At 41.6% G+C, this 13,572-nt stretch overlaps 1 protein-coding gene across 2 annotated transcripts in view; it reads left to right on the forward strand.

Moving 5' to 3' along the window:
* Positions 1–13,572, forward strand: part of helq (helicase, POLQ like) — a 55,238-nt gene that overhangs the window by 15,290 nt on the left and 26,376 nt on the right. For both annotated transcript variants that reach the window (XM_068044821.1, XM_068044830.1), the window contains 5 exons: positions 286–358; positions 4,323–4,420; positions 7,447–7,545; positions 8,223–8,368; positions 11,189–11,428. In XM_068044821.1, the coding sequence (XP_067900922.1) occupies positions 286–358; positions 4,323–4,420; positions 7,447–7,545; positions 8,223–8,368; positions 11,189–11,428 (656 nt within the window). The remainder of the gene's footprint in view (positions 1–285; positions 359–4,322; positions 4,421–7,446; positions 7,546–8,222; positions 8,369–11,188; positions 11,429–13,572) is intronic.

Genomic DNA, 13,572 nt, shown 5'->3' on the forward strand with positions numbered 1-13,572 from the left:
CCACACCTGCTTTGCAAAGACACATTCCAGAAGGAGGTGGGCAACTGTCTCTTCTCCACCACAACCACAGGAAGAGGCCCTCAAGTCGCTAATAGTTGGTCTCTGGGAGGGGGAAGCCGTCTTCGACCTTTCCCACCCTCAACTTAATCGCGGTGACAGGAGGCAGCGGGCCTCACCTCCCATTGCAATTCTGTGGGGTTCCCCGCCTGTCCTTGGTGGGGTGGGGTGGGGTGGCAATTAAATCCAGCCCTTTGTTATTCTTATGCTTTTTCTATTCTAATGTAGCTGCACATGCTTGGTGAAGGAAGTCGAGGGGCTGTACTAGAGATGGCATTGTCTAAAATCCTCTACACAAGCAGTAAGTGATATTAATATTTGCAGCTCGCAACATTTTTACATTTTGATTTTCTTCATATCTCTTGCTGAATGCTTGACAGCTGCCTCTGGTTAGCCTTTTGCATGATAATTTGTCTCTTGAGCATGGAAGATATCCAACTTGCTGTCAGAAACAACACATACAGCTCTATTTCTTAATTTGGCAAAAGCAATCTTTGCAGTGTGATGAGATCAGATGGTCTGACCAAAATTTCTCAAAGCAGTCACGAAGAGGCATAAAAGAATCATGCGTCCAATTTTCCCTCCCCAGATCGCCTAGAATAAATTGAGAACCTATGCTGTTGGGAAGGAAGATCCTCCCCCTGCTACTTTACAACACACCCAAGAACCACCTATAAAACTCTCCTGTGATTTTAAACTTTTATTAAATCTTTTCCCCACTTAGAATCACACTGCTAATAGCCACCATTGACCAACAACATCCCCAAGCCGGTCAGTCTGACCTCGGTGGTGGGTAAATTATTAGAATCAATTCTGAGAGACAGGATAAACTGCTACTTAGAAAGGCACAAATTAATCAGGGATAGTCAGCATGGATTTGTTAAGGGAAGGTTGTGTCTTATTAACTTAATTGAATTTTTTGAGGAAGTAACAAGGAGGATTGATGAGGGTAGTGCAATAGATGTGGTCTACATGGATTTTAGTAAAGCATTTGACAAGGTCCTACATGGCAGACTGGTCAGAAAAATGAAAGCCCATGGGATCCAGGGGAATGTGGCAAGTTGGATCCAAAATTGGCTCAGTGACAGGAAACAAAGGATAGTGGTCGTCAGATGTTTTTGCGAATGGAAAGCGGTTTCCAGTGACACTCCACAGTGTTGGGACCCTTGCTGTTTGTCGTATATATTATGATTTGGACTTAAATGTGGGAGGCATGATTGGGAAATTTGCAGATGACAAAAATTGGCCATGTAGTTGATAGTGAAGAGGATAGCTGTAGACTCCAGAATTATATAAATGGCTTGGTGGAGTGGGCAGAAAAGTGGCAAATGGAATTCAATTCGGAGAAGTGTGGTAATGCATTTAGGGAGGGCAAACAAAACAAGGGAATACACAATAAACGGGAAGATATTGAGAGGGGTAGAAGAAGTGAGAGACCTTGGAGTGCATGTCCACAGGTCCGTGAAGGTGGCATGACAGGTAGATAGAGTGAAGAGGGCAAGCGGAATGTTTTCCTTTATTGGCCGAGGTATAGAATGCAAAAGCAGGGATGCAGTGCTGGAACTGTATAAAACACTGGTTAGGCTGCAGCTGGAGTATTGCGTACAGTTCTGGTCACCACATTACAGGAAGGACAAAATTGCTTTGGAGAGAGTACAGAGGAGATTTACAAGAATGCTGCCAGGGCTTGAAAGTTGCAGCTATAAGGAAAGATTGGATCGGCTAGGGTTGTTTTCCTTAGAGCAGAGGAGGCTGAGGGATGACTTAATTGAGGTGTACAAAATTATGAGGGGCCTAGATAGACTAGACAGGAAGAACCGGTTTCCCCCAGAGGAGAGGTTAATTACTAGGGGGCACAGATTTAAGGTGATTGGTAGAAGGATTAGAGGGGACATGAGGAAAAACTTTTAACCCAGAGGGTGGTGGGTGTCTGGATCGGTGGTGGAGGCAGAAGCCCTCAACTCTTTTCAAAGGTACCTAGACATGCACCTGAAGTGCTGTAATCTGCAAGACGACGGACCAGGTGCTGGAAAGTGGGATTAGATTGGTGGCTAGTTTTTTAGCTGGCACAGACACGATGGGCTGAATGACCTCCAGTGCCGTAAGTTTTCTGTGGTTCTATGGTTCTAACTGCTACTGATAGATAACTCCATTTTTATGCTTCAATCTACTTTATGACCTGACTGACATTATAAAGAGCCACCATTAAAAAGACTGGTGCATAAATGATCCTTACACCCAGACACCAAATCTGACTACTCTGAATGGCCGAGTAGTGCTTAGAAATTCAAGAAGGAGCTGAACATATTTGTGGCAGAGAGAGGGAAAGACCTAGGAGTCTGAGAATTTGAGTACACCGTTGCATTTTCAAACTTTGGTATCGGCCGGTAGATGACAATGGTCTCTTCTGGTCCTGTATATTCCTGTGTTAATGCTTCCCCAGCTACAGCTGCTGTGAAAAGATTTGTTTATAAAACTAAGCATCTAAGGCAGCAGTGTCCAACCTGCAGCCCATGAACTGTGATAATTTAACCTTCAAAGCCCAGCCAACTGTCCTGTTTATGTTTCTATTTCTTCTTTGCTAGTTTGCCCTCTTTGCATTTTGTGGGCCGAGGGATGTTTGTAAAGAGCTTTTGTTAATGCTTTTGCCTTATTAGCAGATAAATCCTGAAGCAGAGCTGCAGGATCTGTTGGTGTCAACAATTTGAGAGATTTGTAGATTTAATGGGTTTAGATACGGTCCAAAGGCTTCATGGTACACACTTGTGTCCCATCAAGACAAATGCTTGGAACTCATGGTCGAAGGCTGTTGGATGCAGGTAATAATTGGGATTTGGTGTTCATATTACATTACAAATTGTGATCTACCAAAAATATAAATATTCTTAAAATGCATTTACCATATTAACTTGGAGGGAGAAAATTATTTGTGTAGCACCATATACATAGACTTACGCCAATTCCTTATGGTAAGGTTGTTACCTATGCGATCTGCAGGGCATTCTTTATTGACATCATTTCCACCCCCCCCCCCCCCCCCCCCCGATCTGTTTTACTTCCTAAAATAAAAGTTTAATAAGTTTATCCCAATTAATTAATAAAAATAACTGGAATTGAAAGCTAGTCTCGGTAATTGTACCATGAAACTATCATCGATTGTCATAAAAACCCATCTGGTTCACTAATGTAATTTAGGGAAGGAAATCTGCTGTTCTTACCTGGTTTGGCCTACATGTGACTCCAGACCCACAACAATGTGGTTGACTCTTAACTGCCCTGTGAAATGGTCAAGCAAACCACCCAGCTGTCAAGGACAGTTAGGGATGGACAACAAATGCTGGCAATGCCCACATCCCATGACAAAATTTTAAAAAGTACAAGTAATCTGAAAATTTCAAAGTAGCTCATAATATCCTTTGGATTATGCTTAGACCACGAAGAACCCTTAAACTTAAGTTAATGCATTGGTGTCACAGATTAATTATACAATTTCTCATTTTAAGTGAACAAAACTTTGGTAAAATACTCCTGAAAGAGCCTGCAAGTACAGCAGTTGATTTTCTTTCTCGTGCTCTACTAATTAAAGGATATTGGATGGCTGACAAGGCTAAGTAGAGGCTACCACCTGGGTCCTGGTATAGTTCTGTATTTAAATGAGTGAACCCAACAACTTAATAAGCAAGTAACACAAGCGTTTTTCGTCAGGTTGAGTCCATCTTGTCGCCAACTGCAAGAGTGAATGTGAAATGGTTTAACTGGCATCTGAGCCCAAGAGTTGATGAGAGGCACTTATCTTCTGGCATATATCTAGTACTTTTATGTGAAATGGAAATTTTTAAAAATACGCCAGTCACTTTAGCTTTGGGTTGGTGCTCAGGAACAGATCATTACTAGACATCAATTTGTTATATCGGTCCTCATCAGATTACACCAGGATATTTTTGATAGTTAATTGCAGAAATATGTACCTTCCTCTAAATGATATGTTTGAAAATAATGAAAACAGATAACCCTGGTTACTCAAAAGTAAAAATAACTTGCAATTGATCCAGACCAGTAATCTCAAAATGTATAGTGCAGAGAAGCCTGCAGGGAGAGATTACATGCCCAAAGTGACCATCTATTAGCAGTCTAAATCATTCATAACAGATCAAGCTCGAAAGTGAACTAAGAAACTATCTGACGACAAAAGCCAGCTGGTCCAGTTCCAAAGACAGCCACTGCAGGCATATTTCATTGTTCAATATTTTTTCCCCCATTTCTAGAAACCACACAAATCATTGGAATGAGTGCAACCCTGAATAATGTGAGTGATTTGCAGTACTTTCTGAAGGCAGAACATTACACCAGTAACTTTCGACCTGTGAGTAAGATGAAAAGTAATAAAACCATAAAACCACATAGATGTTCTGTATTTAAAATTTCATTGGGACACACAGTCTGTTGTTGATTTAGACTATGCATTTCTGTTTCTCTTATCCCAAATTATTTTTCTGCATGCTATATCTGTGTTAACAATTAATATTTAACTGCTGTACTTGGTTGAGATGACTTGCAGATAACAAATATTAGGTGGGATGTTTTATTAAAGAAGTTGCTTTCATAAAGTCCCAAAAAGACTCCATAGAAAAGTATACCCTAGTTACCTGTCTTTGTAACTTAATGCCCTTAATAGTTTTTAACAAGCGCATTAAATAAAGAATTAAAAACTTACATCTGCATAGATAATACACAAGTACAAGAACAGAAAGGAAAAATGGGAGATATATTATGTCAGTGTATGGTTACAGTGAACATGAGGCATAACCAAGGATCATTAAAATCATTTTGTTTTACCAATGTGATAACCCATTTTTCAGGTTCTATTTTTAACATTAAAAGCAGGGGAAAACCATTGGGAAAATTGGGCCATCCCCTCCAAAAAGGTAAATTTGGAGAGTGTCAGTATTTATTTGGAGCATCGCTAAATCTCAAAAAAGCAATCCAGGGGGTGAATACTGTAGTATTGTAGTGAATAGAAATTAAAAGACACTAAGCTAGTTATATAATTAGCAAATGGGATTAATTACATTGTGACTGACTTACTGTAATCATTACGAGCTATGGAGTTTTCTTTTTGCATTTAATACAATGAGTTACCTATTGAGACTTTTAATTACCTCATGTTGGTAGAAGAACCAGAAGGCTTGCATTACCACCTTGTATTGGAGAATCTCCACATCGTCCCTGCCTGGAGCTTCTCAACTTCATCTACCTGGAGACCCATCAACATTGATGCTGCTCCTTCTCCGCTTGTATTTCATAAATTAAAAATTGCTAACTGGGGTGATCACTGCTATGCTGTTCCTTTTCCTGACAAAAACCCACAAGCTGCAGGTAGCCAATTGACCCAAATAAAGGTCTATTAAGACCTGGTAACGGAGGCTGACTGATTTTCCCGGCAGGCTCCAGGTAGCAGACCAGGGCGAAAGCTTAGCAGCCTTCCCTGCCTGCCTGGATGCAGCAGCAGCCACAGTTTGCCCTTTAGAGTGGTTTCCCTCCCTCCTTCCCACCCTCACCCCCACAGTGGTGGCTGGGCTGCAAAGACCATTTTTAATTTAAAGTTTGGAAAAGTTGATGAGAGGATGCCTCAGTTTTGAAGTGTCCTCTCTCTCATTTACTTGCCATGACAGCCTGCCTGCTCTCCTTATTTGGATGGCTAGCCCCTCTCTGGCCATTAATTGGCCACTTTCATTGAATGACTGTTTCCCACATATTTGAACCTAATAGCAGGGTTCAGAAGCCCACGGGGAAATCCAGCGATTGATCTCCCACACATAAAATAGCAGAATTCAGAGCTTTTTTAAAAAACAAAGATTAGGTAACAGTAGGTTTTGCTGATCCACAAAGGAATCAGGAAAATGAGGTTGGTAATTGGCAAAATCAGACTTGAATGATCTTGAATGATCTTGATATAGAACAACACAGATTATTGCTCTCTTCAGTTGTCAATCTGAGCTTTGTTTTTTGCATATTCCAATAATAGTTAAAGAATTATATAGGTAGGTGTAGCAGTGAAAGTCCAGGCATGTTTTGTAATTGAATAGGAGGATTCAGCTATCTTGAAGACTCCCTGAGGGTGTAATATTTCTAATGAAGAGTGCAACAGAACAATTACAATAAAATAGCCAAAGTCAAGGGTTCAGATAGATGGGGTTTTTTTGGCGGTGTTGTCCTGCCAACATCAGCTGCCAAGATACTTTATTCAGTTTATGTGTGACAGTGCTATCAGTAAAAGATTAAACTTCTGATGAAGGGACACTGGGTGCAAAGTGGTCTCTCACCTGTGATTCCTAGGTTCAAATCCAACCCAGACTGATGGGATGAAAGTTTCCTCTGTCTGATGTCTGTAAGGGCCCTTTTTGAAATGAGTTTGGGCAGTCACAATCCAGTTCCAAGTGGATTAGCAAGAACACACATTTGGCAGCAATTGTCAACCTCTCCTGGAGAGATGTGGGCAATGAAAAATTATCAGACTAGTGCAGCAAGGGCCTGAAGTGGAAGCTGATGTACGTTGTCAGAGCAGGGTATAGGAAGCCTTACTCTGGCTGTGTTAAACCTGACCTGGGAGTACTTGATACTGTCTCTTGATGACTAAGATGGTGAAAAGTTTCATTTCCTATCACTAATATCCCTCCCTGGATAAACAGGATATAAGAACTTTTGGGCAATAACATTTTGTTTACAGAATTACAGAATTGTTACAATGCAGAAGGAAGCCATTCAGCCCATTGTGTCTGCACCGGCTCTCCGAATGCACAATTCACTTAGTGCCATTCCCCCATCTTCTCCCTGTAACTCTGCACATTCTTCCTTTTCAGATAACAGTCAAATTTCCTTTTGAATGCTTCAATTGAACCTGCTTCCATCACACTCCCAGGCAATGTGCAGTGGTTAGCACCGCAGCCTCACAGCTCCAGGGACCCAGGTTCGATTCTGGGTACCGCCTGTGCAGAGTTTGCAAGTTCTCCCTGTGTCTGCGTGGGTTTCCGCCGGGTGCTCCGGTTTCCTTCCACAGCCAAAGACTTGCAGGTTGATAGGTGAATTGGCCATTGTAAATTGCCCCTAGTGTAGGTAGTTGGTAGGAGAATGGTGGGGATGTGGTAGAGAATATGGGGTTAATATAGGATTAGTATAAATGGGTGGTTGTTGGTCGGCACAGACTCGGTGGGCCGAAGGGCCTGTTTCAGTGCTGTATCTCTAAATGCATTCCAGACCTTAATCACTCGCTGCGTGAAAATGTTTTTCCTCATGTCGCTTTTGCTTCTTTTAACAATTACTTTAAATCTGTGCCCTCTCGTTCTTGATTATTTTTGCATTTTTAAACATTACTAAAATTATTTTTTTCAGGTCCAGTTAAAAGAATATGTCAAAATTCGAGATAGTATTTATGAAGTGGACAGCAAATCAGAAAACTATTTTACATTTTCTCGTGTATTAAGTTACAAGGTATAGTACAATGTCAAGTGATTCATCTTTCAGAAGGAAAGGTGCTTGGGCTGCTACTTAATTGCAGCTCTAAAGCAAACTTGTAGTTATAGTCATAGTACTGTTGTGTGCAATATTACTAAACAAATAGAAGCCCTCTCCACTCCTTTTTGAACTTATTTTTGCATTCCTGCTTCCTTTAAATTTCTTACATGCCATCCCTAGCCTGAGGGAATAACCTGGTAACCACTTTCAGATGTGCATATTACATATGATGCAGCTTTTAGATTGGTCCTGGGTATCTGGCAATGCCACTGTGTAATCAGCTGCCAAAAAGGGTGTCAGAGTAGTTTGCAATGTATCCAAATGTATATATTTTAGATTTGCTAGTTAATCTCTCATTGCATTGCTCATAGATAAAAATTGGATATATATAACTAAGTGTTCTCTTCACCCTGTGAAGGTAGGTTAGTGCATAAATAGATTTGGTACATATATAAATACATCTGAGAATATAAGGAATTAATTATGTGTCAGTTATATATCAAATAAATTTGTCCAGACCATCAATTTTGGTACCAATGTAATGATGGAAATAGGATAAATAATCATAGAAATTGTAAGGAGCTAAAAGGGTTAAGTGACATCTCAGGGACAAGATGGCATAATTTCTTTTCGTTTTGTTTTTCTCCTCATAGTATTCAAGTAATATGGAGAAGATTGATCCAGATCACTTAATTGCACTGGTGACTGAAGTTATTCCAAAGCATTCCTGTCTTGTGTTCTGTCCCACGAAAAAGAATTGTGAAAATGTGAGCAAGATGCTGTGCAAGTATTTAAGCAAGTATGTACATAATTACTGCAAGTACATTTCATACACTAGAATTTCAGTTATTATGTTTTCTAACAACTGCTACACATGTATAACCAAAATATTAATAATACAAAGCAGTCATGCCTTTTTGGATCAAATGCTCTGTTCTGAACTAATTCAGTTTGGTTTTCTAACCCAAGTTCATGTTCATGCCTATTATTATGGGATTTATGGGTGGCATTTTTTATCCATTCTTGGGATAAAGACATCACTGGGAAGGTCAGCATTTAATGCCAATCCCTAATTGCCTTTGAGAAGGTAGTGATGGGCCTTCTTCTTGACAATGTGGTCAATTCTATTAGGTAGGGAGTTCCAGTATTTTGACCCGGCAGCGATGAAGAAACAGCGATATCTGTCCAAAGTAGGATGGTCTGTGACTTGGAGGAGAACTTGAAGGTGGTGATGGTTCCTTGCACCTGCTCCCCTTGTCCTTATATGTGATGGAGGTGCAGTCTTGCTCACTTGTTGCAGTGTATTCTATAGATAGTATTCACTGTAGCTGCAGTATACCGGTGATGAAGGGAGTGAACGTTTAAACTGATGAATGGGGTGCTGATCAAGCGGACTATTTTGCCCTGCGTGGTTTCGAGCTTCTTAAGCGTTTTTGCATCTATACCCATCCAGGCAAATGGAAAGTATTCTATCATACTCCTGACCAAGTGGTAAAGTAGCTTTGGGGAGTCAGGAGGTGAGCCAATTGACACAGAATGTTCAACCTCTGACATGCTGCAGTAGCCACGGCATTTATGCGACTGGTTCAGGCCAGTTTCTAGTCAAAATATCATAACCTAAACTATGATACTTTTTCAGCATCTTTGTGTATTAGTTTTATTAATTCAGCAAGTTGCACTTTCAATTAAAATCTCCGGCATTATAAAAAATATATAAATGAAGATAAATGCAAATAGGTTTGCATAATAACTTGTTATGTTTTCAAAATTAGCCAAAATGCTAATATCACCTTTTGAAGAACTGGGAATGTTATTGTCAGGTGTTTTTACTATATTTTGAACCATATTTGAAATGCTATTTTTAGGGCCAGATTTTGATCTTTACCTGTTGACTTCTACAGCAGGTGCCCCTAATTAATTTTGTACAACAGGAGGGAATGTTCCAACGTGAGTCCAGGATTACTGTTGGCGATATTGGTGGATTAGCATTTAGACTGCAGTTAACAATCTGAGAGGGAGACGTTTCCCTGTTCACCGACCCTGGCTGAAATTTTAGTTCTATTATCCAGAAAAGGGATGTGCAAAGGCACATTTTATATGTATATAAAATATAGATCACATTGTCTAAAGATGTAAATAATTTCAGATAGGTTTTTAAAGTGTCCAGATGCTTTAAGGAATCCCTTAGGCACATTTGACATCATGCTGCAGTTACACGCCATGCAATTCAAACTGAAGTAATGTGAAATTATTTGTTCCAGAGAGTCTCACATTACTTCTGTCCAGATTCCAATCAGGAAAGAAATCACTTCGCACCAACTCTGAAGTTGTAGTGAAGATATGCCTTGATTTAATGTCTCATCTGAAAGTAACAGCATTACAATAATTAATTTTTCGCACATCAACACATGAGAACATAAACTGCAACCAGTATCCTCACTAATAAATACTTAGAGCGACGTCTCAATTCATTCCATCTTCGCTGCCTCCGGAGAATACTGGGCATCAGGTGGCAGGACCGTATCTCCAACACAGAAGTCCTCGAGGCGGCCAACATCCCCAGCTTGTACACACTACTGAGTCAGCGGCGCTTGAGATGGCTTGGCCATGTGAGCCGCATGGAAGATGGCAGGATCCCCAAAGACACATTGTACAGCGAGCTCGCCACTGGTATCGGACCCACCGGCCGTCCACGTCTCCGCTTTAAAGACGTCTGCAAACGCGACATGAAATCCTGTGACATTGATCACAAGTCGTGGGAGTCAGTTGCCAGCGTTCGCCAGAGCTGGCGGACAGCCATAAAGACAGGGCTAAAATGTGGCGAGTCGAAGAGACTTAGTAGTTGGCAGGAAAAAAGACAGAGGCGCAAGGGGAGAGCCAACTGTGCAACAGCCCCGACAAACAAATTTCTCTGCAGCACCTGTGGAAGAGCCTGTCACTCTAGAATTGGCCTTTATAGCCACTCCAGGCGCTGCTTCACAAACCACTGACCACCTCCAGGCGCGTATCCATTGTCTCTCGAGATAAGGAGGCCCAAAAGAAAGAAAGAAAATACTTGGATAAAAACGCTGAACCAAAACGACGTCAGATTAATCATTATTATAAAAATGCCTTGGAGTGGTTTTGAGATATTAACATAATCTGATCTGAATGATTACTATTGTTTGAAAGGATGGGACAGGTAGATAGAAACAGATTCTTTCCAGTAGTGGAGGTGTCTGTAAACAAGGAGCCATACATACATACAGGTTTAAATGAAATAAATTTAGAACAGAGAGCAGGAAAAACCTCTTGACACTGACAGTTGTGAGGCTGTGGAATTTACTTCAGGCAGAAACTATGTCAACATTCAAGATTAGCTTGAATAAGAGGATGAAGGAATCTGGTAACAGGGTGGTAAGTATGATTAGGACTATGTACTCATCTGAAGGGTAAACGTTGATATGGGCTGGTTGGGCCAAATGGCCTGTTTCTGTGTTTTAACTTTTATATATTTCCAAGTATAAACGCTGTAGTAAGTCAAAAGGATACCTTAAGTGCTAAAATTAAATTATCTTGAAATAGTGCTCAAGTACTCATGTATGCATGTTTGATCTTCTCAATAATCTGCTTTCCCCAGGTCATTCAAAACCCTAAAGGAGAAAGAAAAGTGTGCTCTTATTGAAGAATTGAAAAACATTGGAAACGGTATGATATGCCCCATTTTACGTGACACTGTGCCATACGGATTAGCGTACCACCACAGCGGGCTGACAAATGATGAAAGAAAGCTTATAGAGGGGGCCTATTCTGCAGGAATACTCTGCTTGCTTACTTGTACATCAACACTTGCTGCTGGTGTTAACCTACCCGCTCGGAGGTCAGTGCCAAATCATTAATGTACCATTGGAAAAAAAGTGCTGTTTGAACAGGTGGAACTTTTTGGGTCAGTTGTACAATTTCGTTTATCGATTTTTCTTTCGTCTTAACACATTCACATTTTAAGGTCTGCTTCAGAAGGACATATTGCTTTCCAGATGGCCATTCTTCATATTTCGGTCAAGTTCCAGCAGGCAAATTAAATGTGGAGCCAGTCTACCTGTAATAATCAAGACATTCATTTTTGTGCACTTTACAACAGGACAAAATTTGTCCAGTAATGATGGTCTCCATAGTCGAATAGATCGGCAACCCCAGGCTAACACATGATCAATTGGGCATGATCTGGAGATCTATTATTGTCTATAGAACCGCATCCCAATATAGTGGTCAACTTCTGGAGGGTAAGGAGATTTTAAAAAAACTAGCATAGATTCAGGCTTCCTTCTGATTTTGGTGATTGGACCCGATGGGCCAAATGACTTCCTTCTGTGCATTAAGACTTTATGACTCTATAACTGATGAAAGGATTAAGTTCCTGACTTGGGGGAATCTTGTTTTAGCACATGCCACTTTTAGACCAGTACGGCATAAACCTAATGCAGAGCAGAGCTCTTTTTCTCTGCCCCAGCAATCAGTTGCAAATTCATCAGTGTGATTTTTTTTTTTCCTCTTCCCATACAAGCCATCCTTTTGGCCTCTCTGGTCAAGATTGCAGAATTGTGGGCAGGAATTTTCTGAAGTGGCAGAAGTCCCGCCACCGGGGCCAAAGGTGGGAGGCAACCCCGCTTCAGCAGGCTGTGGGGCCTGGGGTCCTGTTTTGATGGTAGCAGCTAACTAAGTGGCTGCTGCTAAGGATGCAAACCTATTAAGGATGGCGGCCAGCCCCAGAGAGCTGCCAGCCCAATCAGAGGGCTGACAGCTCAGTAGACTCAGCAGCGCACAGCTAGTGGTAGTCATTGCTGAGGCTGCAGCTGCCGGATGAGGGCACTTCAATGACTGGGCATCCTCAAAGAGGGATAAACCGTGCCGATTGGGGAGAGGGAGGGGTTTGCTGAAGGTAGGCTGTGCCTTTACTTCTAAAGGAGGGCACCCTTCCCCCCACCGGAGACCGCTGGGAAACTGGCAAATTTTTAGATTAGATTAGAGATACAGCATTGAAACAGGCCCTTCGGCCCACCGAGTCTGTGCCGAACATCAACCACCCATTTATACTAATCCTACACTAATCCCATATTCCTACCAAACATCCCCACCTGTCCCTATATTTCCCTACCACCTACCTATACTAGTGACAATTTATAATGGCCAATTTACCTATCAACCTGCAAGTCTTTTGGCTTGTGGGAGGAAATCGGAGCACCCGGAGAAAACCCACGCAGACACAGGGAGAACTTGCAAACTCCACACAGGCAGTACCCAGAATTGAACCCGGGTCCCTGGAGCTGTGAGGCTGCGGTGCTAACCACTGCACCACTGTGCCGCCCTTTCCACTGGGTAATCTCCCCATGTGGCGGCAGGCCCTCCTGCCTGGGCAAAATGCCCATGGAGACGCGAGGTTTCCCTTAATTGCCTCAATTGGCCTTCCAGCGGGTGGCTGATCTGGCAGCTTTCCATCCTTTGGCAAAGTGGCATGGTGGCAGGAAGATGTCGGGTAGCCCCCTCCCCGCCCAATCCCAAAGGGCCAGTAAAATTCAGCCCTGGAGATTAATGGTCCGATACCCACTATGAATTAAATTGAAACTGCCCAAACTCATTTTATGCAAGATTTTCATAGCCAATTAAGAGATGAGAATTTTATCCATCATTCTATGCTCAGTTTAAACCCAGATCCTTGAAGTTAACTCGCCAAGACCAAGCTACCCACCCTAACTTAATGACAATAATTTTTAATTGAAACACAGTTTTGAAAACTGTAGAATCTTTCAGCAACCGAGGGATGCTTCCTGTAAAAGGTTGAGACACGGAAGGCTAGGAGCATGGAGCCAATTGCTCTACCTCAGGTTTAGCCTTACTAGAGCAGGAAATTGGTGTGCTCAAACTGGAGTTAAGGATTGTTTCAAATCATTTAAAAAACTACAGATTGAACATTGGATGTGAATCATCACTACCTTCTTGGTGAGCCTCCTGTGATGGAGACTTATT

This window comes from Heterodontus francisci, chromosome 1, assembly GCF_036365525.1.
Source record: "Heterodontus francisci isolate sHetFra1 chromosome 1, sHetFra1.hap1, whole genome shotgun sequence".
Classification (NCBI taxonomy): Eukaryota; Metazoa; Chordata; class Chondrichthyes; order Heterodontiformes; family Heterodontidae; genus Heterodontus; species Heterodontus francisci.